Source organism: Eutrema salsugineum, unplaced genomic scaffold, assembly GCF_000478725.1.
Source record: "Eutrema salsugineum unplaced genomic scaffold, Eutsalg1_0 scaffold_5, whole genome shotgun sequence".
NCBI classification, from domain to species: domain Eukaryota; kingdom Viridiplantae; phylum Streptophyta; class Magnoliopsida; order Brassicales; family Brassicaceae; genus Eutrema; species Eutrema salsugineum.
The window spans coordinates 2,141,461-2,163,562 of NW_006256612.1; the positions used below are offsets into that span (position 1 = coordinate 2,141,461).

Sequence of the window (22,102 nt, forward strand, 5' to 3'; positions counted from 1 at the left end):
GGCGAATTCACGGATCCTCAGGCGGAGGAGATCTACAACGCCGCCTGTGCACGGATCGAGGAGCAGTGGACGCAGGTCACTCAGCAGGCGCCTCCGACATCTCCCGAAGGTAGCTCGGTCCAATCCACCCCGACGCTGACGGTGGCGGAGATGGACCAGATTTTCGAAGAGGTAAGATCTTTTTCTTATTTAGTGTAATTTTAACTTTATATTGTACTTTTTAACATAATTTTTTTACATATTTTCAGGTTGCCCCTAAGAAAAAGGGCCGGGTTTTAGGGATGAGATCCATCCGTGATACTCCAGTCGCTACGGCAACTGGTCATGTCCGGGCAGCGAATCCGCTTATCCGCCAGGAGATCCATCAGATGCGGACCCAGTACGAGACGAAGATCGACCAGTTGTACGGTCTCTTCGAGATTATGGGGGCCGACAACCCGGTGCTCATGGTGCAGTTGGACAGGCTGCGGGCAGCTGGAGTTGTTGGATCATCTGCTTCATCTTCTAGGAGGAAACCATCGGTGCAGACGGACGAGGAGATTTTCCGGTCTCTCGGGGTTGATCCTCCTAGAGTCGGGGATCAGGCGCCGGAAGCCTCCAACCGAAGATCTGGGGATCATGCGGCGGAAACCTCCAACCGAAGACCCGGCAAAGAACATGTGGAGCAGGACGAAGGGGAGCAGGACGATGACGGGATCAACATTAGTTCAGATTTAGATCTTTAGGGTTTTTTTGTAATTATTAAAATTAATTTTTTTTTTGAATTTTAATCAAAATTTAAATTGTAATTATTTATTTTTTTAATTTAAATTTTAATTCGAATTTTTTTTTAATTTCATTTATAAAAAAACGTCGTATAATCGTCGTAATATCATTATTATTAATTTATTAAACTGTCGTATATTCGTTGTAACTCGTACGACGAAGTTACGACCACTTATTCGTCGTATATTATACGACGACTGATACGACGAATATACGTCCGTGTTTTACGACGGTTTTACGACTAAATGGTAAAATCTTTTACGATTGAATTACGACGAAACTTGTGTCGTATATTATACGACGATCCTACGTCAATTTTTAACAACGACTTTATGACGGTTTCGCTGTATCGAGGCAATCCGATGTAAAGTCTTCGTAAGCTGTACGACGCATTTTCGACGATCTTTTTATGTCGATGTTACGACGAATATAAACCGTCGTAGATTATACGACGGCTTTACGACGATTTATCTATTACGACGATGAGTTTACGACGATTTGGAAATCGTCGGTAGTTCGTCGTAATAGCCTTATTACGACGAATTAGCGATGATTTTGGCCGTTGTAAAACGGTGTTTTTCTTGTAGTGTAATTACACTATGATAGCTTGATGGCAAAATCTCAATTTTGTAAACGGGTTTTAATGTTAGATCGACTTCTGTTTGTATTGAAGATTATCTTTCAAAGGTCAAATCTTTCTAACGAAAACGTGCTAAGGTTCAGAGACTCAAAAGCATTACCTTTATGAGTATAACAAACCAATATATGAAGTTGTTAATGTCACAAAACAGACAATAGCGCAAACAAGTGCAGAAAACAGAGTATGGAAAGTTTGAGAGAAAGAGAGAAGAAGAAGTTAAGTGAGTTCACGCCCTTTAACTAGAGATACATCTTCCCGAGACTATTTCTCAAAATCCACTAAAAGGAAAATATATTTACAAGAAATACATCTTATGAATTTAGTCTCATGACTCATGAGTAGTTACATTACAAATACATTCGTCTAATTGGTTAAAGTTTCGAAAGAAAAGATATGCTACAAGAACTTTAAGTATTTTCTGGTTGAACCTAGACGTGGAAGCTGTAAGTGTAAAGACTATACAACTACATCAAAGAAGGCTAATGGAAGAAGAATATGTTCTTCAACCAATAGACCAACAATAATTTATTTGTCAACTAGACCAACAATTATTATATAACACACCAAACAAATCACCAACTAATAAATTATTTAGAGAATATCGCACTTTTCTGTTAGAAATTAAATTTATGAATAATTGAATATGGAGCCGACCTTTGCCGGTGCAAAGTTCAAAAGCCACGCAAAGTCAGATGAGAGAACAGAGAAGATCAGATCAGAGCCGTTGATTTTATAAAACGGTGGACATTCATCAACCTTTGTCAGTTTCCCCCAAATGCAATTATAAATTTTTGTTTTTTAAAATCTTTTTAGGGTTTCAATCAGTGAATCAATCAGTGACGTGAATGAATCGTCCATGTGAAGCTTGTTTTCTTCTCTTTTCTTTGCTTCTCTCTAGAATTGCTTCATTTTTTAAAAAATGATCGTGTAATCAAAGCAAGTTCATTCTATGTATGGGTACTTGTGTAGACACTTAACATTGAAACATTTGCCTATTTTTCTAGTTTAATTATAAAACTCTCCTCATGAGTCTTGAACTGTACTTCTTGTCTTAACATGTTTGGGTTTACTTCTTGTTTTAGTATTAATAAAAAAACTATTTTTCTTGTTTTAGAACTAATATTAAAGTTAACAACAAAAGTAGGAAACATATATTATACGCAAACCACATCGAGATTCCTTCCATAAATCGCCGACTCAAAAAAATATCCGAAATCCAACAATTTAATAATCAAAAGTAATAACGAATCAAAACCTCACATCCACACTACGCTCACTCTCTCTCCGACCACTGTTGATAAACTCAATACTTAAATTTTGCAATTCTCCTTCGATACCACATCCATCACCACCTCTCTCACCTCTCTGCCGGCCGCCACCGCCGGTATTCACCGGAATCAATCACAATCAATGGAGCTTAACACCTTCCATCGCTCTTCTTCTTCCCTCTTATTCCTCCTCTCAGGTTCGTATTATCTTAAAGCTTCTCTCTTTATCTTAAAGTTTTTCGCTTTGTCACGGTTTATTAACACGACGTCGTTTAACAACCTCAAAATGTGATTACACAGTGGTGGTTATTTTCCCGGCGACGGTGATTTCAATCGGCGTCAACTACGGTCAAATCGGAGATAACCTCCCGTCACCGGAACAAGTAGTCCCATTAGTGAAATCAATCGGAGCAACAAAAGTAAAGCTCTACGACGCAAACCCACAGATCCTAAAAGCCTTTTCCGGCACCGGCGTAGAGTTCATCGTCGGTCTCGGGAACGAGTACCTCTCCAAAATGCGAGACCCATCAAAAGCCCTAACGTGGATCAAACAAAACGTGACTCCATTTTTACCGGCGACTAACATCACCTGCATCACAATCGGAAACGAAATCCTCGCTCTCAACGACTCTTCCCTCGCCGATAACCTCCTCCCGGCAATGCAAGGAGTCCACTCCGCTTTAATCACCGCCGGTCTCTCCGATCAAATCGCCGTCACCACCGCACACTCTCTCTCCATCCTCCAAACCTCTTTCCCACCTTCCGCCGGCGAATTTCACCCAGATCTCATCGATACGCTCAAACCAATCCTCGAATTTCACCGGAAAACAGACTCTCCGTTCTTAATCAACGCTTACCCTTTCTTCGCCTACAAAGGAAACCCTAAAGAGATCCCTCTCGATTTCGTCCTCTTCCAGCCGAATCAAGGAATCGTAGATCCGGCCACCGGATTCCGCTACGAGAACATGCTGTTCTCGCAGATCGACGCCGTGTACTCTGCTTTAGCGGCGGCGGGGTATAAATCTCTCAAGGTTCAGATATCGGAGACGGGGTGGCCGTCGAAAGGAGACGACGACGAGTTCGGAGCCACGCCGGAGAACGCGAAGAGGTATAACGGAAACCTGATTAAGATGATGATGGGTAAAAAGACGAAAACACCCTTGCGACCGAACAACGATCTTATCGTCTATGTTTTTGCTCTCTTCAACGAGAACATGAAGCCTGGCCCGACGTCGGAGAGGAATTACGGGCTGTTTAAACCTGACGGGACTCAGGCTTACTCGCTTGGGTTTACTCTAAACGACGTCGTTAAAGGGTCTAGCGGCGGAGACGACGGTGGTAATAGTAGTAGTGGAGGAGGAGGAGGAGGAGGAGGAGGAGGAGGAGGAGGAGGAGGAGGAGGTGGGAAAATGCCGGTTTCGCCGGTTATGCCTGTGGCGCCGGATAGTGCGTCGACCGGTTATTTGGCAATTTCGTCGGCTCCGGTAAGATTCTTCGCATTTTTTCTTTTTCGGTTAAAGTTGGGATTTTTTTTTTTTTTTTTTTTTTTAGGTAAAGCGAAAGATTCGATTTTTTTCAACATTAAGTTACAACTTTATTCTAAAAATATTCCAGTTCAAGGTTTCATCAAAAATAAATGAAAGATGGTTAGACCAATTTTAGGAACGAAATTTAAAGCAAAACTTTTGCAATTTGAAGTCATATTTGATACTTTTTTTTTTCATGTCATGTTCCTTAAAAGTGAAAAGTGTGATGATAGTAAACTATTAATGATATCAAATTTTAGTCATATACTTTCTCTTCTAATTTGTTTTTGATTAATCTATTTATGCCAAATTTACCTTTGAGTGTTTGTTAAGTGATAATACTTTATGATTTTTTGCAGGGGAAAAGAAAAGGGACTGTAGCAATATTGTTAATGATGGTGAGCATGTTACTTGGCGAGAGACGCTTCCTTTGATTACACGAAACAGAGTTAACTGTTTTGCATTCTTCCGAATTCCAGATTACCATTGGAGAGCTTATCACGGGCATTTTTTTTTGGTTTATAGTATTTATGTTAGAAATTCATTTTGCACCTTATGTAGTATGAGGATCACACTCAATTCACTTTTATATTCCATTCAATAATACTCTTCTTATATTCGTGAGGATCACATTCAGTTTAATTTGTTTTCTTCTATGTTGTCCATTACTTATCATATTAAAAAAAATTAAAATTAAAATTATCAATCGCCTATAATACACTTAGATATTTATATATGTTTTAGTATTAAGTTTGAGGTATCTAAATTGTAATTAAAATGATCACAACAAGTGTTGGTTACTCCACAAGATTTTGACATGTGTTTTTATCTTCTTAGTTAAGATCAAGAAAACTATACTATTTGAAACTATACCATCTCTACATTGGAAAAAAAAAGAAAATTAAATCCCAAAAAGAGGTACAATAATATAATAAAAATTGGTTCTTTCTCGCAATTGCGTTTAAATAAATTATTCAATCGATAAAAATGTTTTTTCAGTTACACAAAAATATAATATATTAACTAGAAACTATATCACTGGCATTTATTATCTCTAATTAATAATAGCATGAGAGGAAAAAAAAGTAAACAATTTTCAATTTAGTTAACAAATAAAATCTTTATTTGAAAACCAAGCTTTTTTCAATTAGAAAATCATAAATATTCTTCTAAAAAAAGATATCAATCAAGAAGATGACCATAATTTTCCAAAAATCAACGTTTTTATATTTTTGAATTAGAATACAAAAAGAATACTTTTTTTTTAATAAATTTTAATTTTGCTAATATTTCAAGAAGATTAAAAAAGAACGTCAAAATGAATAAAGATATATAAGTAGCTAAATGATAAAAAGTAAATCTAATTCAAACAGAAATATGAATTTGGAAACACGTCTGCATCCTTAATTTAGATCCTAAAACTGGTGAGTTTTTAATTTTAATTTTTGTAATGTTTTTTTTTTGGTGAATGAGAGGAGACAATTGTCTCCCACTTTTATTTAACTAAAGAGAATTACATCCGAACTCAACGCGAGCGCTCAGCCCCTACAACATCCTCAAACAAAATCAACTCCAAATCAGACGGATAAGAAACAAAACTACGAAAACCCACAGGGTAAGAAAAAGCAAGGTTAGCTAGCCCATCTGCAACACGGTTCGCCTCTCTATAGACATGTGAAAACCGGACTATCCAATCCCTAGAAATAAAGCCATAGCACAAACGTATTAGGAAGGACAGGGGGTGTGTATCACCTATACCTGTCTGAAAGAAACCCACCACAATCTCCGAGTCTACCTCGATTTCCAGTTTTGAAACCCGATGTTCCCAAGCCATGAATAAACCGTAGTAAATTCCCCAAAGCTCAGCTAAAGGTGCTGAACAGAAGCCAATATTACACGCGTATCCACTCTTCCAATTGCCCTCAGAATCCCTTAACACGCCACCTGCAGTTGCGAGACCTGGATTTCCTCGCGAAGCCCCATCGGTATTCAACTTCATCCATCCATTAGAAGGCGGTTTCCATGCTATAAATCTCTCAATTCTCTGTACTTGAACCCGTCCTTCTCCTTGGTTCTCATACGCTAATTGAACCTCACGAGCCACATCCTTAACAAACTTTACCCGATCTCTGCATTTTCTATTCTCTCCAAAAATATCTCCACATCGCCATTTCCACCCCCACCATACTGCCATAGCGAAAAGAGTAGCCCATTCAATATTCTCCACTTCACTCTTCATTCCCAAATTTTCATACACCCATTCCAAAACCGACTTAGAAAAAAACGCTGCTCGTCTCCGATTCGGAACCAATTTGCGCCATATCCCCAACATCGCTGGGCAATCCCGGAGTACATGCATAATTGTCTCCTCCCCTCCTTCGCAAATAGTGCACACCCCCGACTCGCTTAGATTTCTCCTTAATCTCTCCATGTTTGTCATAATGAGCTGATTTCCCACCGACCATAGAAACACCCGTACTCGTTCAGGAGCTCTAACTTTCCATACACGCTCAAAGAATCTTCCCCAACTCTGTCTCGGCCTGGTGTCCTTAGTCAAGAAGTTATAAGCTGCCTTAACCGAGAAGCTCCCATCAGAATTTCCCTTCCAAGAAATCCTGTCTTTTGCACCCGTAATGTTATCGAGTACAATGGTTGATAAATGCAGCCTGATAACATCCGGGACAAAAGGCATTATCCGAGCCAAATCCCATCCTCCTCCATTATTCCATAACTCATGAGCCTGCATCTCTGCATACCCGATCGGTAAGACCCCCGTAATCATCTCCACCAAAGGTTTATCCAACAACCATGTATCGTTCCAAAAACGTATACTTCTGCCGTTTCCCATTATATACCCAGCACAGCCCTGGAATTACTATTTCTCTAAGGCCAACACCTATGCTTCGGTAAGTAGAAGACTAATGGCTCTTCGCAACAATCCAAGACGAATCGTGTACCTCTCCAACCTTATATTTACTCCTCAAAACCTGAGCCCAAAGGCTGTCCTTATCCTGAATCAATCTCCACCCGACTTTAGATAATAACGCCTTATTTATTTCTGATGCCAATCGGATTCCAAGACCACCTTCATTGAAATGTTTAACTCGCGCGTACGTTTTAGTTATATCAGATGCTTGTTGTCAAAAAAACATAAAAATAAATAAAGAATCAGAGATATTTCGATAGGAGGAAAAAAGGAAAGTCAGTGAATCTGAATTATATCCTTATGGATAATATAATCTGAATCAGTCAAAACCATTATATTCTCGTTAGTCGAATATACATTTGGTCATATTTTTGACCAATGGATTAAGCTTTGCTCAATTTATCTCTTAGAAGAATGGAAAAATAAAAAACGTGTGGCTTATCCACTTATCATTACGTAGAAATTTCTCCTCTCCCTCAAACGCTATATATATATACGTGAGAGAGAACTCACTATGCTGACAAACAAACAAACAAAGAAACACGTGAAAATAAAAGACATATCATTAAGCTCTATCGAACAAGGTTTTCTTCTTCTTGATCATATGTCGGCGTCACAAAACATGACTTATCCGGTCGGTACTCGGTTTCTTCCAAATGGTTTGGGGTTGGTGAGGCGTTATCTGCGCAACAAGGTCCAAAGAAACGAGAGCGAATTCATAAAAACTCTCAACATCTACGAAAACGACCCGTGGCGTCTTGATCACGACACGAACCCCCTGTACCCCGAAAACAAATGGTACTATTTTGTCCATAGGACAACCGCGTCGCGGACCGTACCGGGAAACAGAGAAAGCGAAGGCGGCACATGGAAAAACAACGGTAAGAAAGAGATCGAGGACGAAAATAAGGTGGTGATTGGTTACAAGCGGAGTTTCGTGTATTTGAAGAAAGTGAATGGAAATCTTGTGAAGACCGATTGGCACATGAAGGAGTATTCTCTTTTTGAGAACAAGACCAATTCCCAAGAATGGGTCTTGTGTTTGATCAAAGACCGAGAGGAGAACAAGGATATCGTCTTACCCAACAACGAGCGACAAGAAGAAGAAGAAAAAGAACAAGAAGAAGAACAAGAACAAGAAGCTGATTTTGCTAATGAGATCAATCAACATAAACAACAAGAAGATCAAGAGCAAGGGCAAGATGCACAGATTATTCTTCCTTCTCCTCCTTTGCAGAGCAACGACACCAACAACGTCTTGATGATGTCGAACCAAGAACCTTATGGTTTTGATGGCGTTGAGGACGTGATGATTAATATCGATGAAGAACAAGAACAAAAAAAAGAAGAAGAACAAGAAGCTGATTTTGCTAATGAGATCAATCAACATAAACAACAACAAGATCAAGAGCAAGATGCACTGAATCTTCTTCCTTCTCCTCCTTTGCAGAGCGACGACACCAACAACGTCTTGATGATGTCAAACCAAGAACCTTATGGTTTCGGTGGCTCTGAGGACGAGATTGGTACCGATGAACTCATGGAATCACTGGATAATGACCCTGTTGATCTCGGCATGGTTGATATGGATGATCTCATACAAAATTTGAAGGCATTGGCGTCACTCAACAACAATAACAACGAGTCCTGAACTCGTTAAAAGCTTTCTTCTATCTAGTAGGTTTTTTTTCTTTTTCTAAACGATCTATTAGGTTTTTTTTTGAATCTAATATATATCTATTAGGTTAATGCAATTAATTAAGCTTCTTTAGTTGTTTCTTTTGGCTAATAACAAACGAGTGGTTGATCAAAGTGAGAAACTGCTTTGTGTGTGTGAGAGGGCAGAGCAGAGAAAGAGCGTATTAATTAGAGCATAACCAATTGTTTTTTTTATTTTTTTTATTTTTTGGTTTTCCTAATCATATTAACATTCTGAACTCTGTGAGTTCTATATAATTTAACAATTTTCGAATGAATGACTACAGTTTTCAAGTCGTTTTGAAATTAATTATCTTCTTTAATTGGAAAAACAACAATAATCAATAATACTCCCTCTGTTCAGAATTATTTGATGTTTAAGGTTTTTGCACACAGTTTAAGGATTCATTTAATTTTTATTTTTCCTATACTAAAAATATTATTTATAATTCATTTAAATATCATTCAGCCAATAAGAAGACTATCTGCAGAATATAAAAAGTCAAAAACTATAAAAATTCATTAAATTTTGCATTGAAAAGTGAGAATATCAAATAATTTTGAACAAAAAAAACCTTCTAAAACATCAAATAATTCTGAACAGAGTGAGTATTCTATTTGTTCAGAATTATTTGATATTTAAGATTTTTACACATAGATTAAGAATTCATTTAATTTTTATTTTTTCTACACTAAAAATATTATTTGTAATTTGTTTAAATATAATTCAGCCGACAATTTTCAGAATATAAAAGGTTAAAAACAATAAAAATTCATTAAATTTTATATTGAAAAGTGAGAACATCAAATAATTCTGAACAAAAAAATCTTCTAAAACATCAAATAATTCTGAACAGAGAGAATATATAATAATAATAAGAGCTTCTTTGCATTTAGGGTAGTTTTAAGATTTTTATTTGCTAAATGGGTGTGTATTTGGTCGCATGTGGATTTCTGGTAGTTTTGGTACAATACATTTTTCATAATGGCAGGTCTGCCCTTATTAGAAGAAAAGGATGAAAGAGAAAACAGCTGAGCCGAGGTAGTTTTGTCAAACGCGTGACACACACGGACGCTGACGTCAAATCTCCCGACACACGGACACACGGACGCTGACGTCATAAGTTACTGAAAACAGTTGTAATGCGATGCCGTTTTAAAATAAAACAGATATCTTGTTGGGCTAAATGGGCTTTGAGTAGTTTTTGAAGGGTAATGTGTTGGGTTTCAAATTTGGGGACAATTTTGTTTTGGGGAAATTGAATGAGGCAGTTTTGGCGGGAGATTTAACATAAGTTACTGAAAATATCTTTATTACTGTAGTAAAACCCTGATTTGCTGTCTGATTGGACAAATAATACGTATATTTCCCGGGTTAAGTGTACAACACACCCTTGAGGGTACCAAAAAAAAAGAGAGAAATCGAAGAAATGGAGAAAGATGGAAGATTTCTTGTTCCCAGAGACAGAGGGAAAGGAATTTTACTCAGCCCTGTAGAAGGTAATTTCAGAACAAATTTACAATTTGTTTGATAAATCGTACACTTTTTAAAAAAAACATTGTTTAGAACCTAATGTTAAAACGGTGGTTTATACAGAAATGGGGAATACCTTCGTTGTTGTAATGGCCGGTCAGTGGATACGATACATAACGGGGGTGTGGGATTTCAAGATAGATAAATCTTGACTGGGGAGGTGCATCAATTTGCGAGATATCTGTGGGATTGTTAAGCTAAGAAGAGTCATTAGTGACGAGTACGCAGAAGAAACAACACAGGTTGCTGTTGAAGTCTTTTACTGGTTGGAAGACGCTCTGGCTGAGCTCAATGGAAATGGTTCTGCTCCAATCGAAATCTGCACAGACCTGGGATACAGAGCTTTTAGATCTCTGCGTAAAACAGATAAGTCACTCAACCTATTTGTTACATTCAGCCGCTTTGAGAAGTCAGAACTAAAGGTACTAAGTCCTAAAAAGGGGGTGGTTCCAAGAAAACAGCCAAGTTATGAATGGGTGAGGAATCCGAATATTCGGGAAATGGAGGTTTGTACACCATTTGGAGAAGCGAAAAGTGACATAAATCGAAAACAACCTAAAGCTGGATGCATGAGAACACCCTAGTGCTGGTTTTTGATGTTAAATGGGTGTGGGTTTATTTTGTGAGTCTTATGCTCTTTTATTAATCAGGTTTGTAACAGACTAATTAGCCACGTTTATGAATGAAGGTTGTTTATGAAAACTACCCATAATTAATTGATCTCTAATTAATTTCTGAAATCGAGGTTGGTATGAGTACTCTAGTACTCTAGTATTCAGGTATTCACGTTTTCATGTATTCAGGTACTCTAGTATTCAGCTATTCAGATATTCAGGTATTCGAGTGTCAATACAAAAGAATACCTGGACCTGAATAGCTGGACACTTGAATACCTGAATACCTGAATTTCTCACGACCAGAATACCTGAATACTAGAGTACCTGAATACATGAAAACGTGAATACCTCATGTCTGAATACTGTTTCCGTATACCAAAACTACCCAATGACAACCTTATTTTGTGAGTGTTATGCTCTTTTATTAATCAGGTTTGTAACAGACTAAATAGCCACGTTTAGGAAATTAAGGTTGTTTCTACTAATACATAAGAATACCTGAATACCTGAATAGCTGGACACCCGAATACCTGAATACCTGAATTCCTCAGTACCAGAATACCTGGATACCAGAGTACCTGAACACGTGTGTAGCTGAATAGCTCATTTATCATGAGTATTTGTCCAAGGTTCAATGTACCTGAATACGTGTGTAGCTGAATGAATCAGGATTGGAAGAGATCTTTGTCCTACATTTATCATGAGTTATTGTACATTTTATTGATTGTCAAACATTTAGTTGGTTCTGAGATAAAGAAGTTATCAGGAATAGAAATTATATCAGAATACTGAATGACAATAATTCTAAATTATATCAGAATACCAGCTATAAATCTTGTATATTGAAATGCCTGAAACTCTGAATACAATACCATTACCATTATATCTGGTTAACAGAATACATGAATACTTAATGCATGAATACCTGAAAACCTGAAAAACTTAATACCTAAACACAAAACATAGGAAAAACATAGGAAATGGGAAATTTGAACACCTAACAGAGATCTAACTACATATAGCTAAACTTTCATTGCCCAAAATTACAACTGAAAGGACAACACAGAAAGTGATACAAATAATTTTCACAATAGTTTTCGAGAAGTCTTCTCTTGACCCCAAGACAGCTACGACGTTCTTCAGATCTGAGAACTCCTGAAGTTCGGCGAGTTTCATAACAGATCCAGGCCCACAAGCAGTCGAGAGATTCATATTGGACGATCCCTGAACAACTTCTGCGGGATTTCTCTCAGATCCATACGCACCCGAGTTTTTGATTTTTCTGATCTCCTCTTTCAAACGGCGAATTTCATCCCGAGCTTCGATAAGACTCTGTTTCTGCCATCCGTGGGAAGGTTCCGAGTCGACTCATGAAAAGAAGCGACAGCCGCGAGAAGATCTGCCGGTTCCGAAAGCACATTTTAAGAACTTACGTCATGGGTTATCATCAGACCATGATGTGATAACAATTGCTGGAACCCCGCAGATTATATCTTCATAATGGAGAATCGTTTGTGTGAGCTTGCCACCAGTATATTCGAAGAAATTGGTGTAATCATCTGACGCTGGAATCTTAGACAACAACAGCGGAATTGATTCAAAAGCTAATAGCTGCAGAGGTAGACGAAATCCATAACACGCGGAATTCTGCTGCTTCAACCTAATCCGAAGCTCTTTAATTGGATCTCCTATTGGAACCTCAGCAGTAGAAATAGGAGGACCTAACCTAGCATATGTCTGGAGAAATGATTCCCTGCCCCACGGATATGAAAGAAAGAAGTCGATGTCGTTAAGCATTTCGACATATTCATGGGTGATTTTGAGGTGTTTGTCTGGACAGACGACTATGCCATCAACAATCACGATTAAGGCAAGGGGAAGCTTCTTCCAATCAGGCAAATTCGGGTCTTGCAACATCGAAATCACTTGCGGCACATCGATGTTTAGATTGTTAGCTCCGAAAAGTCTATTCCACATAGAAATAGAGTCAAGGTTCATATGCTCTTCTATCTCAGCTTCTGATGGAATTTGACCGCAGGTTAGTCCGGTGATGATATGAAACTCCCGAAGAGAAAACCTCAGTGGTTTGCCACCAAATACAAACCACATCTCGTGTTTCTTCTTTGTGACAAGCATGCGACACAGTAAAGCATGGATCAATTTGGCGGAATTAGCGCATCTAGCAACAGCGAACTCGAACAACCTGCCGAACTGCGATTTGACAATAGTGTGCCAGACTTCGGTACCTTCCAAAGCAGAACGAATGGAACAGAGGATATGAGTCTTCGAATAAATGTTTAATCGGGCACCAATCGGATGGCAACCTGGGGCAAACAGTCGAGTTGATAGTTCTTCCGAAATTTGGGATTCTGAATCAGAGCTTGATGAGGTAAACTCTGGAAGTTATGAAAGATATCGATTAGTACAAAATTCAAAACGAGAGCATCAGAACCCTAAAAATTGAAATACAAATTACCTAAGGCCTAATTGAGTGGAATGAACCCCAAAACTAAGAAAAACCCTAATGCAAACTTCTCAAAACAATAAACCCTAAAAAACAAAATCAACCAATTATGAACCTTGATATAATGACTTAGCAGGCAATTCTTAGTGCGGGCAGATCTTCGCAATTCGGTCACGTTTTGTTCTTGCGATTTCATCAATCTCTTTGAGGTCCGCTTCGAATCAGTTGAGTGTTTTTTTACTTCGAAGTCATTTTTTGAAAACACGGATGGATTTGGATTGAATAAGTGAAGAGAAACAAGAAATGAGGATGAACACTGGGTATTTGTTCGATGAACTTCAACACTGGAGACAGTGGCGGTGTCGAAGTAAGAAGGAAAAAAAGGGTGCGCGAATATTATGTTTGTTGAATTCGAATGTGTCAGGGTCAAAATAGTTCAATAAGTCCTCACTTAATAATTTCACTCTTTAAATAATTCATAATGGCATCGGAATGTAATAAGATAAGTTTGCAAAAGACAGCTTGGTTATTAACTCAGAAAAACTACCCAAAGTCATTACCTTTTTTAAAACACACCCTTTCAGCAAATAAAAAACTTAAAACTACCCTTTCAGCCAATTATCTCTAATAATAATAATAATAATAATAATAATAATAATATATAATGAAAAAAATTTGTATTTTCAATTTTGAAGATGTAGAATTCTTCCATATGCTATAATTGAATGTGTGTATTCCTAATTTACATATAAAGTAAGGATTAAAACTCTTTTTGTGTAATTAGGTTCTCTATGGGTTTCATGGACATGTGCGAATCGAATTCAGCACAACTCGGTATGGTTAGTACCTCGATATGGCTCGAGCTACACTTTGATATATAGGGTTTGGAAGCAGATCTTGATAGTACGAGAGCAAGCAGCGTTGTTCCTTAAGGTCGAGCATGGAAATGGTCAAAATGCTCTGTTTTGGCAAGTCATCGATGGGGAATTTGCTATCTCTGTTAGGACCTAGGCTTCATTGATCTGTAAATTGGAGAAACCTCAGCGCTAAAAGACGTCATTCTCACTCATAAAAGGAGAAGACACATATTTCCGATCTTGAACAGGGTGGAAGAGGAGATAAATCAAGCTAAATCACACTACCAACCAAATGCAGAGGACTCTTATCTCTGACTAGTGAAAGAGAATGACTAAAAGGAATTTCAACACGGAAACTACCCAAGATCTGTTGAGATCCTCGTCGCCGAAGGTACCTTGGGCAAAAGGGATATGGTTCACACACCATTGCCCTAAGTACGGATTTATTACCTGGATTGCTCTACAAAATAGGCTCAGCACTAGAGATCATATGCAGCACTGGAACGCAAACATCCCCACCTTTTGCATCCTGTGTAACCATCATCTGGAGACATGTCGCCATTTATTTTTCGTGTGCCTTTATTCGGAGCAGGTGTGGACAAACTTAGCAAAAGGAATCATGCTACATAACTTCTCGGTGTGGATTAGACAAATATGGATATAATCTCGAAGCCTTACCAGAGAAGACTTAAACACATATATCATATGATACTTGTTTCAGTCTACTATCTATAGGTTGTGGAGAGAAAGGAACGAAAGACGGCATGAAGGAAATGCAGCACAGCACCAGAGCTAATCAACAATATTGACAAAGGGAATCAGAAATCGATTCAGTGCTATTCGAATGCTTGGTGACATTCGTTACGAAGAAGACTTGCAGCTCTGGTTTGCATCAAGACCAACGACCTGAACTTAGCGATGTAATCTTCCCATACTTAGGGATATTACTTTAAAAAAAGCTTGCATTCATTATGTAGAAACGCTGTTTTTTGTTGGATTTGAATAAAATTTAACATTCATAAAAAAAAAGGAAAGCAAAAGCTAAATTTTTTAACACATCTAGAACTAGTGGAAACTAACTATTTTCTTTCACGAAGAACCACCTTAGTAAGAGGCCATCTTTTTTTTGTCTTCTCATGAAGTGAATACAGTAGTTTGGTGGGTGGTACACATTCTGATGACAATAAGCATTGAGTTCTCCAATAAATTGTTGTCTATAATAATGCTAAACGAATGAGAACCAATTTTGGGTTGTGAGCATGTATATAGGTAGATGGGATATTGTATTTGACCGGTGTGGTGATGCGGTTGCCAAGTAACTTTCCAAACATAGATAAGATGGTCTCACATGATTCATCCAATTCTTCACTCATGAGACATGATTGAGATGATTCCAAACCCAAAAAAATTAAACCAAAGAATTGGTACAATCACCTTTTTAATAGGCGGTTTTTTCAACCAAACAATAGGTACAATCACCTTTAATAGGCGGTTGTTCATTACAAACCAAATAATTAAAGAAAATTTTGGCAATTCAAAAGGCGATTATTTGGTGGTTACTACAACAGTTTTTGCAACGGTTTTTTCCCCTTTTCACCACTCCGGTGACAGTTATTGTCCAACTCTCCGGCAAGACAGAAGATCATGTCCCCATTTTGTGTTGGCGATCGAGCAGTTATTCCCACTCTTGAAACCACGTTCCAGAGTGATGTCCCTCTCCCATCAAACCCGGTGATGAAATGTATATACCCTTGGAATAGACGTTTGTGATCCTCATATTTTCATCTGCAAACTCCTGAAAATATCTGATTTCCATTTTGATTTCACACCAAACTACTAAAAATGGGAGATAACTTGAGAAGAGTGGTTCAAGATCTCAATCTCGGTGCAGAGGATGCACCATTTGTCTTACCAATCGATGTTGTAAACCAGGCAGCAAATGAGAACAGGTTTATGATCATGGGACGCCCCACCATTCCACACAGACAAAATCTCTGGTCTATTGTTGCAAACATGCCTCGCATTTGGGGGCTAGAAGGCTTGATCTTTGGAAAATTTTCTGACAACCATTGAGTCCAATTCATCTTTCCGACAGAGAAACCTTGGAGAGCGTTCTTAGGCGTGGTCCATGGGCGTTTGCTGACAGAATGCTGGTGCTGAAAAGATGGATTCCTCTGATGGATTTTGCCATGTTGGACTTCATTCCCTTCAGGATTCAAATCCGAGGAATACCCCTGCAATGTGTGAATCATGATGTCATTTCTTATATTGGCAGAGCATTTGGCATGCTTATGGAGGTTGATTAAAACCCTAAGGCCATAGCCAGACGTGAATAAGCTCGAGTTAGAGTCAACTGGGATATCACTCAACCTCTACGATTCCAACGAAACTTCCAGTTCATGCTTGGTGTCAACAATCTCCTGAGATTTTGTTTTGAGAGACTCGTGGGATTTTGTGAGGTTTGTGGGATCCTCAGTCATGATTCTGGAGCTTGCTTGGTACAAAACGGAAGAGTTGTTCATCTGTCTGATGATGAAGATGGAGATAGTGAACCTGATGAGGAGAGACGTCCAAATCAAGGTGTTCAAATTAGAGAGTTAGAGAGTTGGATGAACCAGAGGAGGAAATCAATAATAATGGTGATCCACAAGTACCAAATGGTCCAGCCAACCAAGATGATAGTGAAATAGGAGAAGAAGGCAATGATGCAGAGGACATTGAAGAGGAAGAAGTGATTCTAAGAGATGAAGTTCACCGTATTGAGGCTGTAGAAGATCCAATGGTCGATGTTGGTGATCATTTTGAAAACCCAATGGAGAGAGGGGAATTGGAGATGGATGAAATGCACAATCGAGTTCCTATCTTTGAAAACTCGTCTGGAGATGTTCCTGGAGCCGATCCAAGACAGGTTCAACTAACCATTGCTGAGCAATAAATCGCTAGAGACTATGCAGCATAAGAGAAAATTGAATGATGAAAAAACAGAGGCAAGAAAGAGAGCAATGGGAATAGAAGGTGGAGAATGCAGTGGTGGAAGCACGACTTCTACCACCAACCAGACCGTTGAAGGCGCGGTGGGCCCTGAACCACTAAATCCCCTGTGAGGATACTCCATTGGAACTGTCGAAGGTTAGGTACAGACTCCACGTTTTGACGTCTTAAAGAGATACACTGAATTTTTCTCCCAGATATCATCTACCTATCAGAGACAAAGCAGCAAGATGATCATATTCGAGATGTTGGCTGCCAATTAGGTTTTGTTAAGCATGTAATAGTTCCACGAGTAGGTCTTAGTGGTGGCTTGGTAGTTTTCTGGAAGAAGGAATTTTATGTATCCGTTTTTATCAATCCCCTAATCTTGTAGACTATTCAGTCAAGATGACTTGATTCTGGAAAGCAACAAAGACTTGAAACTTGAGCTAGAAGAAGGAACAAGAAGCTGTAGCTGAGGAACAAGAAGCTGTAGCTGAACAAGAAGATCCCTTAAGCGTTCCAAGTGACCCAATGACCCAATCAAAGATAAAGAAACTCAAGCAAACTATTGGAGCTATCATCAAAGGCCTTGATCCGATTCAGGAGGGAAAAGAGCTGGCCACAAGCACTTTGATTGTGATCTAATTCCAAGATGGCTAAGTGGACTTGAGATCCAGGCTTGTACTCTTTTTCTCTATCTCAAGTTTTGTCCCAATGAGTTTTCTTGAGATAGGTTTTAATAAGGCAAGAATGGGTCTCTAATTGTCTAAAGTCCACAAAGCCATGAAGCCCAAGCTATGCCGATAAGAAGAGAAGCGTCTAAAATCAAATTCAAACTTGCGAGCTTGTGTTTCATTTTCGAGATGTGTTTATTGTTGTCCAGACTCATCTCTTTATTCTTCTTTATATTCTCTTGAAACACTTGTATCAAAGTATCTTATCTTTTATTCTAAAACTCTTTTTAAAGCATAAGATCGTGTTTGCTGGTGTGTTATATCCATCAAACAACTTGATTCAACTCTGTGTGTGTCATATCACTTAGGAGAATCAAGCCGGCGTATCAAGACTATTCCACAACTCTTATGTGTGTCCATTCACTTCCACAACCATTGAATCATACTTGTTTGGTTGCAAGGCTTATCCCCTTTTTAGTTCCAGTCATTAGAGTGTCGATCAAGGGCAGATATCTACCAGGATCATATCACAAGAGTAATGGAATCAGTTTTTATTGTTCATTTGTTTATGGGCCTCCTGAGACAATTGAAAGACACCACTTATGGGAAAGACTAGAAAAAATTGGGACAAATAGAAAAGGGCAACCATGGTTCATACTTGGTGATTTTAATGAGCTCTTTGGAAACCATGAGAAAAAAGGTGGTCCAACACGATCAAATGCATCTTTCAAAGATTTTCAAAGAATGGCAAGGAGTAGTGAGTTTACAGAGTTAAAGACTATAGGAGACAAGTTTTCTTGGGCTGGATAGAGAGGACAACACTATGTTTCCTGCTGTTTAGACAAATCTTTGGCAACAAGTGAATGGCATAGATTATTCCCTACATCTGAAATGGAATATCTAGAGTTCACTGAGTATAATTATCGGCCTCTCATAACATTTATGTCAGAGGACCAAGAGGTAAGAACAAATACTGGTACAAGACTGGTGGAAAGACTCACAAACTGCAGGAAACACATTTCTAAATGGAAGAAGAACAAAAGACTTAATGCTGCAGAGAAAATAACAACTATTCGACATAGATTGGACCAAGGAATTTCAACTGGATCATTAACCAATGCAGAAAAAAGATCTCTCAGCAATACTCAATTAAACATACATTGGGGAGGAGCTCTTTTGGAAACTTAAAAGCAGAGTTCCTTGGTTAATAGAAGGAGATCGTAACACTCGATACTTCCACTCTGTCACCAAAACCAAAAGAAGTCGTAATAGACTAAATTCTATTATGGATGAGGAGGGTGTGCTTAAGAGAGGTAATGCAGAGGTTCAAAAAGTGGCAGTTAAATCTTTTCAAAATCTTTTCACTTCAAACCCGAGTTCACGGAGGTTATATGAAGATGCATTTCAAGGATTTCAACAGAAAGTAACATCTGAGGTAAATGAGGATTTAACCAGAGATGTTACATTAGAGTAAATAAAAAAAGTAGTTTATAATGTTGGTCTGATGTGTGGTGTGCGATGGGTGTCAAGTTTTACCCTAATGAAATTAATAGCCACAAGTGCACAGCTGATTGATTGTAGTACTTAGGGATCAAATCCACAAGGAAGGAGGTTCTTTCCTGCAAAAGCCTTTGAAAGAAATATAAAGTAAGAAAGTTTAGAACCAGGCAATATTTAGAATGGTTTTGGGGGTGTCTTTAAAACGTAAAAACTAATCTAAACGGGAAAATACAAGAATCAAAATGACCTAATAATTAAACTTAATAAAATCGAATGAAAATGAGAAAAACAACTAGACGTAAATTGATTGAATAAAATCGGCTGGAATGAAGAAAATGATAGACCTAAAAGCTTAAATAAATTTGGTGTAAAACAATAAAAACGAGGCGCTGAGTTTTCAGGGAAATACTCTCCGTGGTATGAACGATTCAAACATTTCTAAAATGTAAATTAAAAGATCATTGCTAAAACTTTTAGAACTCGAGTCACGAACATATGAATACACCATTTTCATGATCATAACCAACAATCTCTTGCAACTCTGACCAGTAGGTTTCCACTCTGGCCCTGAAAAGGAAAAGATGCAAGCTTTGCTTAAGACTCGTCAATATTGACAGTTCTCCCATAGGTAGGTTTCCACTCATATGGTTGATTTGCTCTTCTCAAACTAGATCTGGCCCCGGATGAATACTTTCACAACACCAAGGACCTATATCAGATCGTAGTTCATGACACTACTCCCATGCATTAAAAATAAGTTTAGAAGAAAACGTTCTAGGATTCGGTTTCAATAGCTAATGGAATCCTCATCGAACACATAACATCACCATCGAAATTTTCTTAGACTCAACGAATAGAACTACTCAGACATGATTAATGAAATCAAAAACTTTGTATTGAAAGGCTGTATTAAAATCGATATGGTAAAGGAACGGTTTAAGAGATAGATCTCTATCTCCTTAGACCTAAAACTAAAAAAATGAAAGGCAAAAACCTTAAAAGCTGCTAAAAGAGAAATTGCATATCGTCTAGGGTTCTTAAAGCATGTATTTATAGTGTTCAAGTCATTTCTGGGTGTCACTCAGGATTTCTTGATAAATGGCTATTTTGCCTCATTCTAACATGTGTTTTCTGATCTTTTAAGGAGTCTTTGGAGTCTTTTTCAGGTTGTTTCAGTTATCAAGGTGACTTTAGGCGAGGATTAGAGCAGTTGGAGCTTTTGGTGCAAAAAGGAGCTAAAACTGAGCAAAAGAGGCCAATTTACACGAAGTTGGATCATTCTTGGTCGGGAGCACCTGCTCTCAATTTCACCCTTTCGTGGAGCATCTGCTCTAACTACCTGGAGAAAAATAAGGAAAACGATTTTCACCTAATTCTGGGACCAGAAAGAGAATAAAAAGTCCAGAGCCGCCTAAAAAACAGAACCACGTTTTACAGACTTTCTTCTAAGTTTCTTTTTACAATTTTCTGAACTAGAGAGTTTTTACTTGTAAGCTTTTGGGAGAAGAAATCTGCTACACTTTGAGAAGAATTCTGAACCCTATTATCACTTCTGCGATTTATTTCATGAATTCTTTTTCATCTGTTGCTGTGTTTCTTTTCTCCATGTCTGAGTAGATCTCTTAGCTAGATTAAGGTTTTCAAAGGATTTCATGAGTTAGAGAATTAGATGCAAATAGGGCTTAAAATCGATTGCCTTCACCACTGTTAGACTTAACGCTTAGGTTTAACTGGCCACTCAACTTGTGATCTAAGGTTAATTTATTCATCAAAAGTGTAATAGGTTGTTAGAATTAACATTGGTGAGCGATTTTTCCTTAGCCAACGACAGTTGAAGTTAAGGCAAACCGTGAACAGATCAAACCTGCTCGTTAATGCTTGTCTGCAATTTTCTAGGTTCAAACGACAGTTTAGAATTTAGGTTGTTAGACAAAGTTATCGGTGCCACGACAGTGGATCGTTATACGTTTATTTTGAGTTCGAGACCTGCGTTTAATATGTGCCCTGAATAGTCATCTGATTTTCATCTCTGAAACTCCTGCGAATTTCCTTGATCTAGTGCTTGTTTTAATTTGAATTTAAACTGTCTTTAGTTTACTTTTACTTGTCGTTAAAGTTACAAACCAACCTCTTTCGTCTTAGCTTTAATTCAGTCCTTTTAGAGTCATAGAGTAACAATGGTCCTCTGGATTTCGAATACTTTATATTACAATCTCGAAGCTGTTCTATTGCAGTAGAAACTAGGAGATACATCCAGTTGGAATCAATTTTTGGTGCCGTTGTCGGGGATCAATTCGTTACCTTTGATTCTTGGTTTGAAATTCAGACTAAGACCTTACTTACTTTTTCTCTTTTTCTCTTGTCTGTGTGTGTTTCAGGTGCATGACAAACAGGTCCACAAGGAGCAACTACACTGAGGATTTTGTTTCTTTGTCAAACGCCAAGCTAGCAAGAGTCGAGCGAGAAAACAGACGTCAAAGGCCTATTCAAGCCACCATGGGCGATCAGGGCAACAACAACGTGTTACCTGAGATGCAGCAGCTTCGGCAACTATTGGATCAGTTGCAAAAAGCTCAGCAAGGCAGGGAGCAGCTACAGCCTGCCATCGGAGACAAGGACAATCCGCATGCTTTCTACCAAAACAGAGCTGCGATTGCTCC

The 22,102-nt window shown here is 38.3% G+C and overlaps 2 protein-coding genes and 1 pseudogene across 2 annotated transcripts; all 3 read left to right on the plus strand.

The window, feature by feature from the left end:
• Positions 1–2,655: 2,655 nt before the first annotated feature.
• Positions 2,656–4,863, plus strand: LOC18991758 (glucan endo-1,3-beta-glucosidase 11). The gene is made up of 3 exons (XM_006415080.2): positions 2,656–2,870; positions 2,974–4,157; positions 4,559–4,863. The coding sequence occupies exons 1-3, from the start codon at positions 2,816–2,818 to the stop codon at positions 4,631–4,633; spliced, it is 1,314 nt and encodes a 437-aa protein (XP_006415143.1). The 5' UTR covers positions 2,656–2,815; the 3' UTR covers positions 4,634–4,863.
• Positions 4,864–7,672: 2,809 nt separating this feature from the next.
• LOC18991759 (NAC domain-containing protein 6) lies at positions 7,673–8,822 on the plus strand. The gene has a single exon (XM_006415082.2). The coding sequence runs from the start codon at positions 7,730–7,732 to the stop codon at positions 8,774–8,776; it is 1,047 nt and encodes a 348-aa protein (XP_006415145.2). The 5' UTR covers positions 7,673–7,729; the 3' UTR covers positions 8,777–8,822.
• A 7,315-nt stretch (positions 8,823–16,137) lies between these two features.
• LOC112083918 lies at positions 16,138–17,913 on the plus strand (annotated as a pseudogene).
• The last annotated feature ends 4,189 nt before the right edge of the window (positions 17,914–22,102 follow it).

Excerpts from the sequence above, each read along its gene's own strand:
- LOC18991758 (XM_006415080.2), top strand. The coding sequence starts at position 2,816 with ATGGAGCTTAACACCTTCCATCGCTCTTCTTCTTCCCTCTTATTCCTC. Across the intron at positions 2,871-2,973 it reads CCTCTTATTCCTCCTCTCAG|TGGTGGTTATTTTCCCGGCG; the intron begins GTTCGTATTATC and ends GTGATTACACAG. Across the intron at positions 4,158-4,558 it reads TGGCAATTTCGTCGGCTCCG|GGGAAAAGAAAAGGGACTGT; the intron begins GTAAGATTCTTC and ends GATTTTTTGCAG.
- LOC18991759 (XM_006415082.2), top strand. The coding sequence starts at position 7,730 with ATGTCGGCGTCACAAAACATGACTTATCCGGTCGGTACTCGGTTTCTT.